This window comes from Salvia splendens, chromosome 13 (assembly GCF_004379255.2).
Source record: "Salvia splendens isolate huo1 chromosome 13, SspV2, whole genome shotgun sequence".
Lineage (NCBI taxonomy): Eukaryota > Viridiplantae > Streptophyta > Magnoliopsida > Lamiales > Lamiaceae > Salvia > Salvia splendens.
In genome coordinates, this window is record NC_056044.1 from 4,797,086 (window position 1) to 4,818,112 (window position 21,027).

General features: G+C 39.7%; 5 protein-coding genes and 1 non-coding gene across 7 annotated transcripts; 2 read left to right on the forward strand and 4 right to left on the reverse strand.

Moving 5' to 3' along the window:
- Positions 1–2,797: 2,797 nt before the first annotated feature.
- LOC121761227 (RING-H2 finger protein ATL52-like) lies at positions 2,798–3,889 on the reverse strand. Its single transcript, XM_042156854.1, has one exon. It carries the CDS (start codon positions 3,652–3,654, stop codon positions 2,902–2,904), a length of 753 nt encoding a protein of 250 aa, XP_042012788.1. The 5' UTR covers positions 3,655–3,889; the 3' UTR covers positions 2,798–2,901.
- Positions 3,890–4,494: 605 nt separating this feature from the next.
- On the reverse strand, positions 4,495–6,882 carry LOC121762976 (pentatricopeptide repeat-containing protein At2g33680-like). Its single transcript, XM_042159003.1, has one exon. It carries the CDS (start codon positions 6,724–6,726, stop codon positions 4,567–4,569), a length of 2,160 nt encoding a protein of 719 aa, XP_042014937.1. The 5' UTR covers positions 6,727–6,882; the 3' UTR covers positions 4,495–4,566.
- Positions 6,883–10,845: 3,963 nt separating this feature from the next.
- On the forward strand, positions 10,846–13,059 carry LOC121760223 (protein ABHD11-like). The gene is made up of 5 exons (XM_042155870.1): positions 10,846–11,091; positions 11,445–11,680; positions 11,956–12,068; positions 12,428–12,568; positions 12,658–13,059. The coding sequence occupies exons 1-5, from the start codon at positions 10,854–10,856 to the stop codon at positions 12,908–12,910; spliced, it is 981 nt and encodes a 326-aa protein (XP_042011804.1). The 5' UTR covers positions 10,846–10,853; the 3' UTR covers positions 12,911–13,059.
- Positions 13,060–13,198: 139 nt separating this feature from the next.
- On the forward strand, positions 13,199–13,271 carry TRNAA-AGC. The gene has a single exon. It is a non-coding gene; the product is annotated as a tRNA-Ala (tRNA).
- A 202-nt stretch (positions 13,272–13,473) lies between these two features.
- On the reverse strand, positions 13,474–14,250 carry LOC121761789 (late embryogenesis abundant protein 6-like). The gene is made up of 2 exons (XM_042157458.1): positions 14,152–14,250; positions 13,474–13,967 (listed from the first exon to the last, which is right to left on the reverse strand). The coding sequence occupies exons 1-2, from the start codon at positions 14,227–14,229 to the stop codon at positions 13,707–13,709; spliced, it is 339 nt and encodes a 112-aa protein (XP_042013392.1). The 5' UTR covers positions 14,230–14,250; the 3' UTR covers positions 13,474–13,706.
- A 392-nt stretch (positions 14,251–14,642) lies between these two features.
- On the reverse strand, positions 14,643–18,210 carry LOC121762384 (uric acid degradation bifunctional protein TTL-like). Of its 2 annotated transcripts, none has more exons than XM_042158249.1 (6): positions 17,914–18,210; positions 17,749–17,840; positions 17,154–17,211; positions 16,523–16,624; positions 15,882–16,041; positions 14,643–15,263 (listed from the first exon to the last, which is right to left on the reverse strand). In XM_042158249.1, the coding sequence occupies exons 1-6, from the start codon at positions 18,145–18,147 to the stop codon at positions 14,809–14,811; spliced, it is 1,101 nt and encodes a 366-aa protein (XP_042014183.1). In that variant the 5' UTR covers positions 18,148–18,210; the 3' UTR covers positions 14,643–14,808. The 2 variants fall into 2 exon arrangements, with proteins under 2 accessions (XP_042014183.1, XP_042014184.1); XM_042158250.1 differs by having other exon boundaries at positions 14,643–15,266; positions 17,914–18,207.
- Positions 18,211–21,027: the final 2,817 nt, after the last annotated feature.

A 21,027-nucleotide genomic window follows, 5' to 3' on the forward strand; every position in this document is an offset into this window, starting at 1 on the left:
ATACATTCAAGGGCAGTCTCTCACAGATGTGGAGGTACTCTGTAACAGCCGGTCTATCTCACGGGACGTATAGACCTCCAACGCTTCGTTCATTCGTCGTTCATACTCCTCAGCATCCCCACCACTACTACCACTCGCGCTACTCATTTCGCGTTGTTGCTCTTGTACATAAATTAAGATAGAGAGAATACTCGTTAAAACAAGCGGTGCAAATGAAAATGACGTGAAAATCGCGTATATATAGTGTTTCGAAAATTAAATAAAAAAAATCCGCTCGCCGATCCGGAGCCTACAATGGCAACCAGCGCATCGGCCAGCGCTCGGAAATCGGCGCGCGCTCACCGATTTTTTCACCGAAATTCGATTAGCCGGTTACAATGGTTCGGCGAGCGGAGCGGCTAGCTCCGTCATTGTGGATACTCTAAAGGAAACTGCTCAACTAATTGGAACTTGAAAGTACATTTCAAGTTAGTTGGTGAAAGCGAATATGTGAGAGGTACGTGTCACCTTCTATTTTCAATTCAACTTATCTATTAAGTACAAATTGAAGAAAAAAAATGATGTGATAAAGTTCCAAATCACTCCAAACCTCTAAGAGTGTCCACAATGGTGGCCCTCAAGGGCCACTAAAGTTGACCCGGCTATCAAATGTGGCTCTCCTGGGTTCTCCACAATAGTAAATAACAAGGGCCACGAAATGTGGCCCGCTCCAAAATAAAAATTAATTAATTTACTTTTTTTAATGATATTTTATAATTTAACTACAATAAATTTTATTAGACTATAATATATGATATTTATAATTTTAATTAAAATAAAATAATTTGGATTGTAAAAAAAAAAAAATCACAACCTAACCAAAAAAAAGTTTAACAAGAACTTCGTTGTATTATATTAAAATGAGAAAATTATACAACGGAATTTTTCTAGTTTAAAAACAACAACCCGAAAACACATATCACTCTGCGACACTCCTTCTACGGTTCCAGACCTCTTCAACCAAATCAGTCTGCAGTGTTGTAGTCTTCCATCAACCGGCGGTCAGCCCCGGCATGGTCACGGTCGATATACAGCCGATGATAGAACGGCCGAGGGACTGCCACCGCCACCGCCTCCGCCTCGTCAGCTTCATGTTGCACCGCTGCAACCAGGTTTTGGAACTCCAGATCTACCGCTTCTTGGTACCGTTCATCGTCGGAATCCATATTTCAGAAGTTGAATTAAAATAGATTGGAAAGAGTGGTGTTTGAATTGAGATAGAAAAATGGAGGAAAAATGACGTGTATTTATAAAAAAAAAAAGCAAAAAAAAAAAAAAAAATCGGTGGCTGGGCCACGAAATGCGGCCCGCTGCAGTGGTGGGCCGCGGAACACACGGTTGAGCCGCGTGAAGGCCGCGGCCGCGGCTCCCTCTCGGCTCTCGGCTCCCAGCCACCGATCGTGGCTCTCTGCAGTGGGGGCCGCGCACCCGAGCCACGGGCCGCGGCTCTCCCACTGTGGACACTCTAAGCAATTACACCTTATATTTGATGGATGTAAAACGTCGAATTAAGTATTAAGATTAACTTGAAGGCTTTAATTTAAGGCCTCCATAAATTCATGTATGTGTATCACTTATTTTCTGTTTTTGCACCTTAATTATTTAAATAGTTAACTTACTGGCCAAGTTTTCCTCAATCTATACTGATTTTATTATTTCTATATCAATCTTTGGAATTTTTCAATGTTATCCCAATGTTTAATCATTGTGTCAGTTATATCTCGGTCTTTTAATTTTAATAATACTAATTAAAAAACCTGTATCGATTTTATTATCAAAATTTCAGTACTCCGATTATACATATGTGACATGTGGTGTAATTAAAAGTGGGCTTATAATATTGTTATGAAATAGTACTAAGTTATAGGAGTATACAAAGGTATTAATATTATTAGAGGTGAGCAAAAAAGCGAAAACCGAATATCCGAACTGAGCCAAACCGAAATTTTGAAATTCGGTTCGGTTAAGTTTTAAAAATACAAAAATTTCAATTTTTCGGTTCGGTTCGGTTCTGTTCGGGCGAAAAAAATCGAAAAACCGAAAAATTGAATTATATTTTAAATGTAATATTATATATATTTATTCTATTAATTTAATATATTATATCATACATATAATATATAATCTTTTAATATATTTTATATAATATGTATTAGATATATTCTATTAATTTTATATTATATATTTATATTCTATTAGTATATATAAATAAAAAAATTATATATATATATATATATATTAATATATATTATTTTTTTGTTTTTGTTCGGTTTTCGGTTTTTCGGGTTCGGTTCGGTTTGAATTTTGAACTAAATTCGGTTTTTCGGGTTTAGTTCGGTTTTGACAAAAAATCGAACCGAAATCCGAATACTCACCCCTAAATATTTTACTTTAGTTTTTATTTTTTGAAAAGAACTGCCTAAAATTGATTGATAAATACAAATTCTAAAGGCATGATAAATTGATATATTAAAAAGGTTAGGCTATAATCAATATAATAATTAAATACTGTGATAAAATAAAACTGGAAAAATTCAAAAGTTGTAATAAAACTGATAAAATCACCAAAGGTGATAGCTTGCATTATTTACCTACTCTTAATTATCATTCAAACCTAAAATTAATTAATATCAACTCATTAATCATACCAAAATTATGAGACGTTTCCACAAAAACCAATGAGCTAATCAGTTTGCATTGTGTAAAAATAATTGGGAAATCGAAACTGAAACTAAAAACAAATGTATTCCTTTTAATTTTTGTTGTGTTAATTAATAAATAGGAGTATGTACAAAATGAAAAATGATCATGCATGTTCGTTCAATCATAAAAATAAAATAATTACAGATTGGCTTTGTATGTTCATGCGAAATTCAATCCCCTCGAAGATCGACATCTATTCCTCCCCAAATCATCACCAAAATCCCCCTTCGAAACCCTAACATCCCCCAACGAAACCGATCTTCTCATACGCCTCGCACCATTTTCTTCTTCCGCATTCCGATTCGGACTCTTCGGCACTTCCTGCTCCTCCTCCTCCACCACCACAATCACCTCACGCAATTCGCAAGGATCCGAATCCACCGGCGGAGAGGCGGCGACGACGGCGGCTCGGCACAAGGGGCAATTGGAGTGCGATTTCAGCCACGCGTCGATGCACGGCACGTGGAATGCGTGGCCGCATTTCGGCAGCAGCCTCAGCCGCTCCTCTTCCTCGAACTCGCTCAAGCACACCGCGCACTCTGCCGCCTCGATCAGCCCCTCCGCCCTCCGGTACCTTCGCACCGCGATCGACCTGATCGCCGCCTCCTCCAGCCCGATCGCCGCCGCCGCAGATTGCCACTGATTACCCGCCGGAGGATACTCGGCGTCGCCTGATCGGGCTCTGGTGCAGTACCTGGTGACGATGGTGTAGTAGCTGACGAGGACGAAGGCGCTGACGAGGACGCCGATTACGGCGATGATGAGAGGCGTGAAAGGGGAGGTGGAGGCGGAGTCCGGCGGCGGAGGCTGAGGGAAGATGAAGTAGCAAAATTGGGGGCAGTAGATGCTGCACATTCCTAGTGAGCAATCCTTGTAGTTGTATGGCGTCCATGAACTCTGATCCGATCCCATCTCATCAAATCCAAATCTATTGATCTCAGATTAATTCCTCTGATATTTCTGTGAATGAGTTTTCGTTGTTTAGGGATTGAGTTTTGGTGGATTGATTGGGTTGAGACTATTGCAAGCCAAGAGAGCTTAGAAGGGAAGAAAAATAGGGTCTTCTAATCTTTTATTTTCTCACTCATAATTCTACTTTTTTTTACATATATATAAATATTATATGGATAAAGGAAAATTACCCAATGATGATGTATGGATAAAGTCTTTCCATATATTTGGATACTATGTAATTTGTTATTTACACTAAATTTTGAACGTATTTATTCGTCATCAACTACATTTGCTTCTTTATCGACATACATATAAGTTTGATCGTGTAAATGCTAAAAGTGTTTATAAGTTATGTGTATTTAATATTAACAATAATGTTTTATAAAATAAAATGTTGGTTAAGCGGTTTTGAATCTCGAGGCTAATGTGTTCTTAATTATATGTAAAATACTGTAATTGTTTTAGCAAAGAAATGGTGTCGGTTGGAGGTTGTGGAAAAACTGCTCAACCAATTGAAAGTACATTTCAAGTTAGTTGATGAAAGCGAATATATATACTTTACCAAGAATAACAAAAGCGGCTTTCCACCTACTCTCTCAATTTTATCTTAAAAACATTTTGGGAATTACGTGCATCATAAAATTACAAGCTTTGGATGAATTTTCTTCAAGATCTGTTAATTTATTATTTGCAATGTACACTTTGAGGATGGGAATCGTTGATAGTATACTATCTTTATATGAAATTGAATTCCACACTTCTTATTTTAAGAGAGAGCATTGTTGTGGACTTAGAGCATCGACAACCCGTATGAATGGTTTTATAGAAAAATGTTCCTGTCACAATCTCATTGTATGAATTCATCTATTTCTATCCCCCGAAAAACGGATCATATTTCGGTTGGTAAAGCTCATCATCCTTCATCACTGTGCTAAACCTCGACAGCTCTTCTCGTATGCCCTTCATCTCCGGGTGCAGCAATTCTCCAGCAACAAACACATGAACCTGATTTTTGAGCTCAATCCAGCTGCATCCTGGGTCTTTGTTGACCCCCCTGCTGCTCATCATTCTTCTAACTCGCGTAACATCATCTAATCTCCCCAGCGCTGAATAAATACTCGACAGCAACACATAGGCGGATGACTCTTTTGAGCCTAGCTCCATCAACTTTTCTCCAGCATAAGCACCCAACTCATAGTTACGATGGTTTCTGCAAGCACTTAACAAGATCCGCCACAAACAGAGACCATGATCTATAGTCGCTGATTCAATAAACTCGTTTGCTTCTTGGAGCTTCCCAGCACGGCCTAATATATCAACCATACAAGCATAGTGCTCCAGCCTCGGAGGTATGCAGAATTTCTGCGACATCAGCTGAAAATACTCCCTGCCTCGATCCACCAACCCCATGTGGCTACAGGCAGAAAGGATATTCACAAAGGTAACATAATCGGGTTTGACACCCTCCAGCAACATTTCTTCGAAAAGGTCAAGAGCTTCAGTTCCCCGGCCATGATGAGAAAGTCCAGAAATCATTGCGTTCCACGACACCACATCTCTAGCAGGCATTCTCCTAAAGACGGAATGGCAATCATTCAGGCTCCCACACTTTGCATACATAGTCGAGAGAGCGCTTCCTATTGGAACTTCAAGAGTAAAACCATTCTTAACCACATGAGCATGCATCTGCTTTCCTTGCTCCAAAGCTGAAAGGCTCGAGCAGGCCTTCAACACACTCGCCAATGTTAATTCATTGGGAGGAATCCCTTGCCTCTGCATTCTATAATACAAACCAAAAGCACTCTCGTTGTCACCATTTTGCACGTACCCTCCAATCATGGAGGTCCACAGCACGAGATCAGCTTCATCCAGGGTGTCAAACCCCCGTTGAGCATCCACAATGAAACCACATTTAGCATACATGTAAATCAAAGCCGTCATTATATACATCTGAAACTCAAATCCCAATTTTACCAAATAAGCATGCACTTGCCTCCCTACAGCAATTTCTTCAGAGTCACTACAAGCATTAAGCACTCCTACAAGGGTGAACTTGCTCGGTTTCATTGCAAAAGAATGCATCTCTTTGAACAAGGCCTGCGCCTTCTCACCAGCCCCCATCTGCGCGTGCCCTGTAATCATGGCAGACCACGTGATCTCATTCTTATCCGGGGAAAGCTCAAACACACAAACTGCATCCTTTAAGCTTCCGCACTTGGCGTACATGGTGATAACTGCATTCCCTACAGAAGCAATTTGGGAGCAGCCGTTCTTAATTGCTAAAGAATGAATTTGGTTTCCCATAATCAAATAATCAGGCGAAGTGAAAGCACTCAGAACACTAGTCAATACAAACTCATTCACCACTTCCTGCCCCTGAAAAATCATCGCTCTGAAAACATCAAAAGCCTCACTCCCAAGCCTCTGCGAAGCATAGCCAGATATCAAAGTAGACCAAGTGATTGAATTTCTCTCGGACATTTCATCAAACACTTTACGACCTTCACCAAGAGAACCAAATTTACAATAAACGTTCAGCATAGAACTATACACGAAGACGTCACAATAATCACACAACTTCACCACGAAAGCGTGCGCCTGTTGGGCCATAACCGCGTCCTCCAAAACAGCGGAGGCGGAGAAAACTCCGGCAAAAGTATGCGACTCGGGAAGGATACTGCTTTGGAGCATTTCTTTGAACAGTTGGAGAGCAGAGAATGAGTGGCGGGAGAGGCCCAGTTGAGAGTAGCCATTTATAAGAATGTTCCACGGAACTGCTTCATGTTTCAGCGGCATTTCGTCGAACAGGCGATGGGCGTCGGAGATGAGGTGGCATTTGACATACAAGTTGAGGAGACCGATGGAAAATGGTGCGCATGTGGGGAGGATCCCAATTTTGAGGAGATGGGAGTGGATGCATTTTCCGGGGTAAATGTTTTTCTGCTCGGTTAAGAGGCGGAGGCCGACGAAGAGATGGCGCGACTGCGGCGGCAAGGCAACAGCGTGGTTCATAAGGGCATCTCTAACCATACTCCATATCCCATCTTTGCAGCTAAATAATAATAATAATTCATTTCTTATACTAATAGTATGTTTTAGATAAATTACTATTATTACTATTCTTTAATAATCAGTAATAAGAGTTGTTGATAAAGAAGCAATAGTATAAGAGCATCTACAATGGCGGCGAGTGGACCGGCTAGCCAATTCCCGGCGCTGGCCGATCCGCTCGCCGAACCATTGCAGCCGGCGAGCGGCAAATCGGCGAGATAAACGGCGAGCGCACGCCGATTTTCAGGCGCTGGCCGATGCGCTCGCCGATCGGCTGGCCGCCATTGCAGGCTCCTGATCGGCGAGCGATCGGCCAGCCAATTTTTTATTTTTTATTTATTTAATTTTCGAAACACTATATATACGCGATTTGCACATTATTTTCATTCGCACCACTTGTTTTAACGAGTTTTCTCTCTATCTTAATTTCTTTACAAGATCAACAACGTGAAATGAGTAATGCGGGTGGTAGTAGTGGTGGGGATGCTGAGGAGTACGAACGGCAAATGAACGAAGAGTTGGATGCCTATACGTCCAGTGAGATAAACCGGCTGATACAAAGGGCCTGGCAGCCGGCGGTACCTCGACCTCGACCCGTTGTCCACCGCCGAGCAGTGATTGAACGGGATCACGTAGCTGCACATCAGCGGCTATATGAAGACTACTTCGCACAGGAGCCGCGGTTTAACGCCAACCTTTTCAGGCAGCGTTTTAGGATGAGCAGGGCCTGTTTATGCGTATTGTTGACGCTTTGTAGCATCGATATCTGTGTTTCCGCTTCAGGCACGATACGGTTGGCAGACCCGGTCACACACCTATTCAAAAGTGCTCTGCGACAATCAGGCAGTTGGCCTACGGAGGCGCGGCAGACATGTGGGACGAGTACCTCCACATCGGTGAAACGACTGTCCTTGAATGTATGAAGTATATCTGTCAAGGCGTGGTTGAAATATTCCGTGATCAGTATCTTCGAAGCCCTACCCCCGAAGACTGTCAGGAGCTGATGCAGATGCACGGGGAGAAGCATGGTTCCCGGGTATGTTAGGCAGCATAGATTGTATGCATTGGGAGTGGAAGAACTGTCCCGCTGCCTGGAATGGGTTCTACATGACCGGCTACAAGGGAAAAAATCTCACGATGATCATCGAGGCCGTAGCTGATTACCGACTGTGGATTTGGCATGCGTATTTTGGGGTAGCCGGGTCGAACAACGACCTCAACGTCCTCAACTCGTCGCCCCTTTTCAACGAGCAGTGCCAGGGCGTCGGTTCGGCCATCAGTTTTGTCGCCAACGGCAACCGGCATGATATGGGCTACTACTTGGCGGATGGGATATACCCTAGGTGGCTCGTCTTTGTGAAGACGATCAGATGCGCATCTGATGAGAGGAAGGCCTACTTTGCGGAACGACAGGAGTCGGCGTGCAAGGACGTGGAACGCGCATTTGGCGTGCTCCAGTCTCGATGAGCAACAATTAGGGGTCCTACGCGTTTGTGGCATGTTGACTGCATTGCTGATATAATGTGTGCATGTATTATCAAGCACAACATGATTGTCGAAGATGAAGGTGTACAACGGACTAGTTGGGCCAACGACGATAATGAAGCCGGTCCAAGCCAGGGCGTGGCTGCCCCCAACGTACGAAGCGGGGTACCTCACATTGAAGCCGGCCGCCTCCAAGCACATGCCGACATGCGCCAAGTGGATGCTCATATTCGACTCCAAAAGGATTTAATTGAATAGTTGTGGGCGCAGAGGACTGCACGGCGTTAGTTTTTTTTTAATTATGTAATTTTTTTAATCTATCTTTTTTTTAATTATGTAATTTTTTTAATTAATGTACTTTTTTTAAAATTAAATATTATTATTGAATTTTCCCGTATTTGTGTCGTAAATTTAATTCCGTATTTTGTGTGAGTGTTAATTATTTGTTTTTTATAATTTTGTTTATTGTGGCTAGCCTATGGTTAGCCTATTGCTTGTCCAGTTGCTTGTCCTGATGATGTGGCAGGAGGAGTTTTTAGTGCTGATGATGTGGCAGGAGGAGTTTGTGGCTAGGCTATGGCTGACATATTGCTATTGGAGATGTTCTAAGGCCATCCACAACGCTGTTGATATACCGTTCCTTAAACTACTATTTACGGGCCCCACTGTACTTTTTAACTTCATTTCTTAACTAAGGAACGGAACATGCAACCCTCCGTTTCTTATCCGTCCCTTAACCGTTCCTTAAATTACTATTCATTCAATTTCATTTTTTATTTTTATTTCCAACCCAATTCAATTAAAACAAACACACTTCATTAAATAAAATAAACTTACAACATAAAATTCATAAAAAAAACACAATTTAATAATTTCATCCGCCAAAGTTTGCCCAAATGTGCTCAATTAGATCCTCTTGGAGTTGGGGTGTGGGCGCTAGAGTCGCGTGTCCTTGCACGAATAGATAACCGTTCTTGTATAGACGGATGCGCTCCACTTCGAGGCAGACTACTTGCGGTTGAGCTTCCGGGGGATTCGGGCTCGAACCAATTTCCCGCCTCGGGTCCTTCGTATTGGACAATCATGTTGTGCAAGTTTATGCAGGTATACATGATGTCGACCATGTTCTTCATGAACCACGTACGAGCCGGGGCTTTGATGATGTTGAAGCGCGCTTGGAGAACCCCGAACGCCCTCTCCACATCCTTGCGAGCAGCTTCATGCTTCTGCGCAAAAAGAGCCTGCTTTGGGTTCGCAGGCCTGCTGCACGTCTTCACGAAGGTAGGCCACTTCGGGTAGATGCCGTCGGAGAGATAGTACCCCATTTTATAAAGCCGGTTGTTGGCGACGAAGTTGATGGCCGACGCTTTACCATCCAAAACTTCGGTAAAGAGGTCGGATTGGTGGAACACGTTTACGTCGTTGTTCGACCCGGGGACCCCGAAGTACGCGTGCCAGATCCAAAGCCGGTAGTCGGCAACGGCCTCGAGTATAGCGGTTGGGTGGGTGCCTTTGTGGCCGCTCGTGTAGGACTCCCTCCACGCCACCGGGCAATTCTTCCATTGCTAGTGTATGCAATCGACGCTGCCGAGCATCCCGGGGAATCCGTGCACTGTTTCGTGAAGGTCGAGCAGGAACTGACAATCGGTCGTGCTTGGCCTCCGGAGAAATTCGTCGGTGAATGCTGCCCGGACGCCTTTGCAGAATTTGAGCAAGCACAGTCGCCTGGTGTCTCCGATGTGGAGGTATTCGTCGAACATGTCGGTCGTTTGTCCAGTCGCAAGCTGACGGATTGCTGCAGTACATTTCTGCAGCGTCGTGTGGCTGGGACAGCCGACCGCGTCGAACCCTTCCTGGAAGAACTCTTCCCGGGCTGCCAAAGTATTCGCGATGTGGAGAAATAGCGGTTTCCCCATGCGGAAATGGCGACGGAAGTACGTATCTCCCCAAACCGGGTTATCGCAGAAGTAGTCGCGTACTAACCTTACGGCGGCTTCCTCCCGATTACGATGGATGTACGTACGGGACCGTCGTTGGGGCGGCGCGACTTCCTCCGCATCCCATCGTCGATATTCTTCAAGTGATTGTTCCATTATTTGACGCATTTGTTCAAAATGATCCATTAGTTTGATTAAATTTGGGAGAAGAAAAACAGAGTTGATTTGAGATGAAAATTGAGATGGAAATAGAGAGGATTTGAGAGGAATAGATGTGTGTTTGCGAGTGAAATGAGTATGAAATAGGAGTATTTTATAGAGTAAAGAAATAAAAAAATTGAAAAACGGCTGGACCATTTACATTTTTTTTTAATTTTTTTTTTAAAATTCGAATTTAAAAAAAAAAATACATTTATTGCGTCATCGTGTCGATGCCCGGCCCGCGAGTGGGCGAAACGCATGGCCTGGGAGCTCGCCACGTCACCTCGGCGGGTGGCGTGACGTCGCGTGCCGCGTCTCGGGACGGGCTGGGGATGGAACGGCCGTCTGCAACGCGTTTCTCCGCAGTTTCGTTCCTCCGGCACGGAACACGGGCCGGTTACGCCACGCGTTGTGGATGCTCTAAGAAACATGATCAAAGTGGCGTCGTTTAGGCACTGCTGTGTTTGTCCTCCAACCCAAAAAATGTCGACAGCTCGAAGAGGTATCTGTCTACGCCACAATCTGAACCGGCTCCTCCATGGACCGGCACTGGTCCGCCACCATACTTACCGATCCTTGCAAACCCTGGCATATGAAGAGATCAAATCGTTGCCGGAGAAACCCTATGAATTCACGGCCTTCGTGCTACACGGCCTCCTCGGCTCCGGTCGGAACTGGCGTTCCTTCTCTCGGTCCCTCGCTTCATATCTCTCCCCAGCCCGTACGTATATTTACATTTTCTGCTGTTTTGCTAGTTCTCAATTTACCTTCAATTTTAGTCTGCTAAGCATAATACTTGATGCTGCACCGTTTCAATTTTATGTGACATTTTCAGAAATCGTTCCCTAAAATGCAAAATTGTGTTGCGCAATTGGATGTGAATTTCGATTTAACGTGTTCAAGGTTGTTGGACTACATGTTGTTTAATTATCGTGGTAGAGTCTGTTAAAACCTGACAATGAAAAGCTTTTTAAATTTCTATTACTATGCATAGGATGGGCATTTGTGTATCCGTGATCATTTGGGAGATGAGAAAACAATGGAATGATCATCATGGTTATTTTGCATGTGCAGCTTGGAGGATTGTTCTGGTTGATTTGAGGAATCATGGGAAATCTGCGGAAATAGAACTGCTGCCTCCACATAATTTGGATAACGCTGCCAAAGATCTGGCTAATTTGGTGAGGGCAGAAGGCTGGGATTGGCCAGATGTTGTTATGGGCCACTCCATGGGAGGAAAGGTTGCGTTGCAGTTTGCGCAAAGCTGTGCTAACGGGGATTATGGGGATAATGTCAGCTTGCCCAAACAGGTATTTACTTGTACAGTTTAGGCTACCATTCTATCATTGTACTTCAAGTACTTATGGTTTGCTCCTAATCAGGGGAAAAGAGGGGGTAGCATTTAGTTTGGTTTCTATAAAACTGGTATGTCAGAAAAAACAAACATGCCAGTCTGCTTTTGCTATGTGCATCTTCCATTTTTTTCCTTTTTGTGCTAAATGATGCGTGTATGCAAAATCTTAAGTTTTATGTTATTTGGATAATTTATTGGCTTATGGATGTGTATAAAACTGTTGTAGAGCAGCTGTGGGTACTGGACTCTGTGCCTGGAAAATTGATCCCACGAAATGATGAAGGTGAAGTTGAGAAAGTTCTGCAGATCTTGCAGAGTCTACCACCAGAAATACCATCTAGGAAGTACTTCCTCAGTCCTTTATATATTACTTCATTCAGAAAAATCACTCTTGCTGCGTTAGGTTCTTTTTGTAGGAATACTGAATAGCGGGAATTGGAGGATTGAACATTTGAGCTTTGCTTTCTTTTGAGTGACATGCAGTCCTATTAGCATGCTGTTGCATAACGACTTGTTAATTTGGAGTAGATGCTATTTGTGGTGATGATGCCAGCTTCTAGCTGTTTAACGTGTTTTATCCTTAAAAAGCTAAGATGCATCTTGTATGCACTTAACTTTTATCTTATATATTTCTGCCTAGACAAAAATAGAAGAGTTATTCTTTAAAGTCGGCTTATCAGTCAATAACATGTGTTATATGCAGGTGGCTGGTAGACCATATGCTGAAACTTGGCTTTTCAAAGTCTTTATCTCAATGGATAGGAAGCAACCTTAAGAAATCAGGAGAACATGAGACCTGGGCATTCAATCTAGATGGCGCTGTCCAGATGTTTAAATCTTACAGGTAATAATCTGCAATTTGGCACTCAATATAGGCTGTTTTGAAACACAAAATGCTGTGATATAATCATTTCCTTTTGAATTATCGCTCAGTGAGATGGACTATTGGTCCCTTTTGGAAAACCCACCCAATGGCACGAAGGTAGGCATTGTACGTGCAGAGAAGAGCGATAGATGGGACTCAGATATCATAGAGCAGCTCGAACATGTTACTTCTAGACGAGATCATGCAACCAAGGGGAAAGTCTCTGTCCATGTCCTTCCAGACGCGGGGCACTGGGTTCATGTAGACAATCCTAAAGGACTTCTCGACATTGTGGCTCCCAAGGTTGCCTGTCTAGTTTAGGCGCCATTGATCTCTCTTAAAAATATTTGTGGAATATGATAGCTCAAAGCATCATTCAATTGTATTGTTGGAGTATAGGGATAGTGATAAGGTTGGTGGCTATATATTTGATATCTCTAGCCCAATAAATAAAATCTTCTTTACTTTAAGCAGGATCATCCTTACGTTACGAACAAAAGCCACCTCAAATAATGGTGATCTGCAATCCACATCAATATTTTCAGCATCTTAGATTTTCAGTTTATCTCATAATGGTAGATATATAATATAAGGAACACCAGATGTGATGGGGATGTAGCTCAGATGGTAGAGCGCTCGCTTAGCATGCGAGAGGCACGGGGATCGATACCCCGCATCTCCATTTTCGAACTTCCTGAAATAGAAATTTTCAGTAGTATTTTGTTTTGAAATATGAAAATGACTCAACTATGAAGAATTCTCCGAAATAGAAAAATGAGTCAGTGATGGCATAGATGACAAAATAAAATGCTTCTCCTAATCCAATCACAACTTCATTTCTAATCTTTTGCATAACTAACTATTTAACCACGAAAACTAAAATACAGAAGCTGGTTTTCACCATCCTAATGTGAAATAACAAATCCATATGTTCAGAAACACCTAATCACATAAAAAAATAATAGCAGCTGACTGCAAAAGGCAATGCATCTGCTCTAGTTTATTCAATTATAACATATATGGATGAATCTATTGCGGATTGTTCGGCGGGTAGACGGCGTCCTCCTCCGCGAGGGTTGAGGGCGCGTCGGTGTAAGTGGCCTTGTTGAGGCCGGACTCAGCGGCTGCTGTAATTATTAGACAATGCTGCTGATGAATTGTAACCAGCAGATGAATTAGTCCGGCCCTGAGATTCAACAGAGAGGCTATCGTCGGCCTGCTCAGCCCCGGCGTGCTCTGGCTGAGGGTACTTCTTCTCGTGCTCAGCCGCCTTCTCTGCCGCTTTCTGCGTGTGATAATCCATCGCCGCCTCCGCCTCTCTCGCCATCCTCACCTCATGAGCCACCTCGATTCGAGATCTCGCCATTTCTCTCTCCGCCTACACACTCCAATCGTTACATGTTACGAACATAATTAAGGACTCAAACACGAACATAATATATCCCGTGCAATGATGCAAGTATGATAACAAATTATCGTGTTAAAAATTGTCAATCCTAATGTATTTATATTTATATAATGTGAAATTATTTATCCTTGTTGAGATATGGAAAAGTCCTTACTCTTTCATCTTCTTTTGCTTCAGCCTTGGCTTTTCGGATTTCCTTCAAGTCATTGATCTTCTCCTTGATGGCCTGCATTTTTTGAAACTTTGAATTTAAATTCACCGTTTATTTTTTTCTGAATTTGCAGCAAATGTATTCAAATGATCATTTTATAGGCAATTATTTTGACTATGGTTTCTTTAGTTTTTCCCCTATAAATGGCTAAGAGAGTTTATTTCCTGTCCATGAAATCGGTTTTAAAAGTGGACACCATAAAATGGAAATTCATGGCAATCTCTGATTTCAGAATGTGTTTCGTACAATTATTTCATTAAGTGTTCATATTAAATTGCACTCCTATATTCAAAATTAAAGAGTTTCAGTAAGTACAAGATTTAAGTAAAATCATAGATGGATAAAACAATTTAAACATGACAATTACATATATATCCTTTAATTAAAAATTAACTGAAAAAGATTGTTACAAAACAAAATTAGAGCAACGTAAGTACTGAATTGCACAATTTTCATTTATTATGTTTAAGTTTTAACCATGTGCAAAGGCGTGGATACACAATTACTAAGGTTCAAAATACACCTCAATATCTCCATAAAAACATTAGATTTGGACATGGAAAATTACAATTTCACACCCATTATCAAAGAGGTTAGAATCTAGCTCCCACGATACGTGGAAAACGAGAATGGAGAAAGCAGCAATGGAACATGAAAGTGCTCCCATTTCTGATATTCCTTCACTTCAAACACTATTCCAACATAAGGGAAAAACCCCTCAGGATTGTACTTCCCCGTGTCGAAACTAATCCGATATATCCCGGGGCTGAGAGCATCCACCATGCTTATCAACTGACCGCTCCGCCCGTCTCTGTCTGTACTTGACACACCCTCGAGTTTCCAAAGCCCCGAATCCGCCTTGCCAAACAATGGCCGTGATTGCTTGTCTGCCCAAATCTCCAGACGCACATCAACGCCAGAAGCTGGGGCACCACGAGCAATATCAAGGATGTGGGTTGTGATTGGTGGACGTGTTCTAGTGAATGCTCTCGGGGGCTCGGCTGCAGGAGTCTCCTTTGCAGTGGACAAATGGCCTCCAATCACACTTATGCGATCTTCTACAGTTACGAAGAGAGCATCAGATCACCATAACTTAAAATCTTAAAACAGAGTACACAAATCTTGTGTTAGAAATCTATATAACATATGAAGAATTTACAACAGATGCATATTCATGTATGCAGACATATAGGCAACAACAATTTTCAATGTATGCATTCAATTTTCTTACATATATAATCTTTTTTTCTGTTTGTATTACCTCTCTCTCTCACACACACACACACACACACAGAATTTATGTTTCCTCCTTTTTAACCATTTATTGTGTTTCATCTATTAGATAATAATGTGTACAAGTCACAGGATAACTATCTCAAAACATGAGAAAAAATAAGATGTAAGGAGAGTGTTTATAATCCTTTATCAACTTTCTTTAAAATAATTAAGAGATAAACTACATTGGTGGTATTTTGGGAACAATTTACTACCGCAACCTGCGCACTACAATGGCACTTCCAAGTGGAGAGAAAGCAACTTCTAGTCGATTTAAAGTTCTTCCCTTTCCAGAAAATTAGGGTCCGAAAACTCAAAAACACGAGAAGAAACCAGATAAAACACAGACCAGCATAAACTAAAGATTAGAAACGGAAATAGCCAATCTGACACAGAACCTCCTGCTTTTGTCACCACATCTGCATTGTGAGGGGTCTTGGTGATAGAAGCAACAGTTGCATTAGCTGGGAATAGCTTGGAAATACGTAGTTCAGTGATCTTCATTTGTTCCTTGGCCGAAAGCTCAAATTCAATGATTGGCCTGTTATGGTACCGTTGCTGCCCAATAAAAGTAATGAATGACAATTATGAAAAAATTTATAAAAGAGGACAAAAGCAGCCAATGAACACTAGGAGGTGTTATAGATTTGGGACTCGAAAGAAAGATCATCTCGTAATTTATGATGTGAAAAAAAAACTACTATCAAATTATGAATTGAAAATTTGAAAATAAAAAATCATACAAAATTTAATTATTTTTCTATGGAGACAAGGAAACACTTGGTGCAAAGCAAAATTGTTTGATAAAGTAAAAATGGATTCACATTACACAAAGTTTTACAATCTTCATGATCCAACTACATAAAGTAAAGGAAAAATTAAAAGAAGATGACATCTCTCACATTTCCCGCTATTATATGAATATGAGTTGTACAATACAGACCTAGAGAAAAGCTTTTGCATCAAACCAAATTTTAAACTAGATAAGATCTATCTTCTTACATGGACAATGATCTCAAAAGGTTAACGAGATATTTACCTTAATCTCAGCAAGTATCTCAGGGGTACTTCTTCCAGATGCAAATATGAGAAAGACAAAACCAAACTTTTGCCTGTAGCGAGCATTCCAATCATATAGCTCCTACAAAATACAGTCGGTCAAACATCTAAACGAAAGAAAAATGTTATTTAAGAGAACAATGTAGCCTTGGCAGGTTATAACTGAAGAAGGCATGCAGAGATACAATTTACATTTCTGCATAATCTGCATGTCTATGTTATCACATCCAGTTCATGTTTACTTACATCTCATTGATTCTCAGTTTGTAAATTTTCCACTTCACCAAATGTCATTAGGAATTATAAGAATGTTTGAAACAAAAGAAATATGAAAGGGCTTTTACTTCTAGTATAATACAAACAAAACGCCCAGAACTGCACAAACAGGCACTAAGAAAAAAGATCTCGGGAGTTGACCCAATAATCCTGGAAATGCCAAAGTATAGGGGAATATTTGTTCTGCGACCGTCCTGGGACAATATTGAGTACTAAAATAGTAGACTCGGGATTATAAGTTATAACTGAGGGGAAGTTGTTCAATTTGGTTTCAAAATCATCCACAAATGATAACTTACAAAAACATAACACCACACCCGTTAAACTGTATATACCTGCAATGTAGCATCGGTAGCAGTTGCCAAGGCAGTCGATTGCTCTCCCTTGCTCCACCTGTTACAGAAACAACTTATCATTTCAAGGCTTATAATAAAACCATCTACTCCCAGAGATGAGAAGAACAAATCTCACCACATCGAACAAGTACAATCAGAAATTGGACGTATATAACCCCAATCTTTTTTGTTTTACTTCTTTCAAAACATAATAGTTTTCTTTATAAAATAAATACAGAAGTTCAAACAGGGCTTAAACATCAAAAGAGACGTTAAACCAAAAAAGCCACTGTTTACTGAGAAGTGTATGAATTGGATTCTTTCTTAAGATACGTAAATTCCTCAATAAGATGATTTTTATATCTAAAGTACACTGTGCCACATAAATCATCAAAATTCTCTATCAAAGATTATCCTTTTTTTCTATTCTTTCCGCTATAAACATAGGATAACCACATAAATCAAAAAATAAATAGGGCAAAATTACATTTTGCAATCACAATGGTTTATCAAAAATCACGAACAAACACTAGGTAAATTAGGTATTAAAATTGGGGGGGGGGGGGGGGGGCAATTGAAGAGCTAGAAACTGAACTGAGCACTGGTTTGACTCTTGACGGTTTTGGAAGGGGTTTCTCCGATGGCAGGATGCGCAGCAAACGCTTCAAGCCATCCATTCACATCCACCTACAGAAGCACAAAATTGAGTCAATAGATGCGAGAAATGATATGTAGAGAGATCAGCGAGAGAGATGGATACTTTATTGAACCAGATATCTCTGGCAGCATCGACGGCTTGTTGATAATTGGAGAATGGAGCGGCGGAAGCCATTTCTTGTGCAAATTTGGCGCTCCCACAGCATGCCAGCCATTCCTTCTCACTAGGCGAATCCATTACTCCAAAATCCCTCAAACTTTGCCTCGCTGAGTTGAGTGTGGAAGTGTGAAGCGCGTAAAACTGAATCATCAAAACAGCATTGAAGATTCGACACATAAAGAGAGTGTGTGTATTACTGTGTGTCGAGTAGTATTCGTATGATTTATTTTTGGGTAATAAAACATTGTGATAAAGTCATACATATTTGAACCTACACCTAATATTTAGTATAAATCGTGCCACTTTGCATTGACCTTGAAAATTGAGTACATACATTTTTTTTATTTTTACAAAATGTAAAATAACATAACATATCTTTGAGAAAATGAAAAATGTTAGTTAGTACTTTTTTTCTATTTTGCTCTTAACCATCAAGGATGTATATCTTTTTATTTTTTTTTATTACTTTGGATTGAACATTGTAATGGAGTAAGATTTAAGTTTTCAATTATGAAGATATAAATTTAATTTATGTTTTAATTATGGAAATTACTTAAGTTTTATACTAAATGATGTTCTTTTGAATTAATTCGACACTTGTTTTGGAACTGTTTTTCAAAAACAAATGCTATAATCTAATCTATATTTCAATTGATTTGAAATTTATATATTTCTACGTAAACAAAAATGAAGCTATATTTAATCAATTTATGGTATGATTTATATGAAATTCTTTATCGAATGAGCAAAATTTGACAATGTGCCAATTAGATCATCTAAAAAACAAAATTATTAATAAGTTTTATTATTTTTAATGCATTAATAGAATCTGCCAGCCAATTCCCTCGAAACTACTGTACTGAACATTAGAGGAAAATTGATGTTTATTCTTTAGCCCTCTTAATTAAACGATGATGGAAATTTTTGTCACTTATCTAAATTTGGACTTTTATTTTACATGTCTATGGATTAAGTCCAGCAAATAATTTGGACAATAATGATTGTACTTTAATTGCTCAGGTAAAATATTTTGTTATTTTTCATCTGAAATTTCAAATGTTGTTATCCCATCATCATTGCCGAATTCTTAGATGGAGAAAAGAATTGAATATGGATAGTAATAAAAAGTCTAGATGTCTATGACAAAAAATAAAGTGAGTAATGAAAAATAATTAAAGATTCTAATTTTTTTAGGTATTTCTCCGTTGATATGTATAAGGATATATTTTAATTTCGACCTGGATAGGAGGGAAATCGAATCGAATCGAGTCGAATCAAATACCGTTACACTCAATCTTAGTTATTTTAATTAGCAAGCCGAACCTTATATTTTCTATCAAATACTTCGAGACTCCAAGCTTAATAAAGCCTATTATCGTCTATTCTGGTAATAAGGAGAAACATTTTAATGATGTATCTTCGAATTTCACGATGTAGGATAAGCACAATCATTAATAATTTACATTTATATAAGAGTGAATTATATAAATGGTCACTAAACTTTGTTGTTTGCATTTTAATTAGCGGTATGTGAAAAAAATTACGTACGGAAAGTTTATGATTTTTGCATTTTACACAATTTAGGTACTATGCATGTTTCCAACTTTTTTGGGACTATGATAATTGATACCCCCAAGCTATAGCTATGAACAACATTTTAATACATTTTCACATTTTAAATAAATAGCAATAAGTACCTCAAGATGTATACAGTGTTGCGAATGGCGACCGATTCAACACACACACACACAATGCTGAAGATAAATACGCGGTGATTTACGTGGTTCGATCTTTCTATCTACGTCCACGGGCGAGGAAGAAGATGGCTTTATTGATGATGGTTTGAAGATTACAATAGCTATGAACACAACCCTATACCCCATACTTACTTCTAATCTCACTTTCTCTCCAAAGCTAATTAAGCAAGTGAAAATAAGAATCGATTCACGTCAGTTACTCCACACTCTGCGTGTGCAACATCTGATCTCTCCTTTATATATGAAGTGTACACGCTTTCTCCAACGGTGAGCAATCCCAGTTGCAACGGCCTCCCAACAGATTTGAACGTTGCCTCCAAATCCCAGCCGTCGATCTTCATGACACCTGATGTGCGGCTGTGATCCAAATCCCAGCCGTCGATCTTGATGACACCTGATGTGCGGCTGTGATGATGCGTGGTTACATTTCATCCCATAGTAAATAGGGTGAATAGTATTTTAGAGTATAATTTTTTGTCAGATTTTGGTCAAATCCATAAAATCTAAAACTGAAATGTTAAGCCGTGGAGTTTTAATTTATTTGGAATTGTCTCATAAATTAAATTTAGAAGTGACGTGATAGAATAAAAAAATATGAGTAATTCATTAGAATTAATGCGTCATGAAGTGGAAATAAACCACTATAACGAAGCGCAACTCAATTAACAAGATGTTTCATCTATTAAGTGAATCGAGGGTTCGAGTTATTAGAGAAATAGATCATAAATCATTATTGATTTTCGTTAAAAAAAATGAAATACAACACTAACTAAAATAAATTTGATGTATATATTATATTGAGGTAAAAGATAAAATAGTATATGCACAATTTTGATTTAAGTACTTATATTTATATTTATTACATATCTTTGGTACTTATATTACTTTAGAATGTGAAAAATATTAAAATATCTTTTGGTTTAGAATACCATACGTAGCATAGGAAGTAGTCATATGAATGTGTGGATGAATTGAAGATTAATGTCATTTTATAGTATATGGGTGTTTTGTTTTAATTTAGGAAGATAATAAGATAAGAGGGTCAATCCATATCTTATCTCCAAACACTTGTGGGATTTCTCAATTAAATCCATTCGCTTTAGGAAAATAACGAGATATTCACTCCATAGCATAGACTTAAAAAATTTAACATACTTCATTTCATTTTTTTATATTCCTTATTTTATGATATTCACATATAACTAAAAACCCATATACTTTGTTTCTAGCCTGTCTATTTAACGAGATTCAAATTTATTAATACATTATATTTGTATATTGTTTCATTCTTACATATACT

Coding starts and splice junctions, on each gene's coding strand:
- LOC121761227 (XM_042156854.1), bottom strand. CDS start 3,654: ATGGGATCGGATCAGAGTTCATGGACGCCATACAACTACAAGGATTGC.
- LOC121762976 (XM_042159003.1), bottom strand. CDS start 6,726: ATGGTTAGAGATGCCCTTATGAACCACGCTGTTGCCTTGCCGCCGCAG.
- LOC121760223 (XM_042155870.1), top strand. CDS start 10,854: ATGTCGACAGCTCGAAGAGGTATCTGTCTACGCCACAATCTGAACCGG. Junction 11,681..11,955: donor ATGTCAGCTTGCCCAAACAG/GTATTTACTTGT, acceptor GTTGTAGAGCAG/CTGTGGGTACTGGACTCTGT. Junction 12,069..12,427: donor CCAGAAATACCATCTAGGAA/GTACTTCCTCAG, acceptor TGTTATATGCAG/GTGGCTGGTAGACCATATGC.
- LOC121761789 (XM_042157458.1), bottom strand. CDS start 14,229: ATGCAGGCCATCAAGGAGAAGATCAATGACTTGAAGGAAATCCGAAAA. Junction 13,968..14,151: donor AAGCAAAAGAAGATGAAAGA/GTAAGGACTTTT, acceptor TGGAGTGTGTAG/GCGGAGAGAGAAATGGCGAG.
- LOC121762384 (XM_042158250.1), bottom strand. CDS start 18,147: ATGTGTCGAATCTTCAATGCTGTTTTGATGATTCAGTTTTACGCGCTT. Junction 17,841..17,913: donor GAGATATCTGGTTCAATAAA/GTATCCATCTCT, acceptor GTGCTTCTGTAG/GTGGATGTGAATGGATGGCT. Junction 16,625..17,153: donor CTACCGATGCTACATTGCAG/GTATATACAGTT, acceptor TGTATTTTGTAG/GAGCTATATGATTGGAATGC.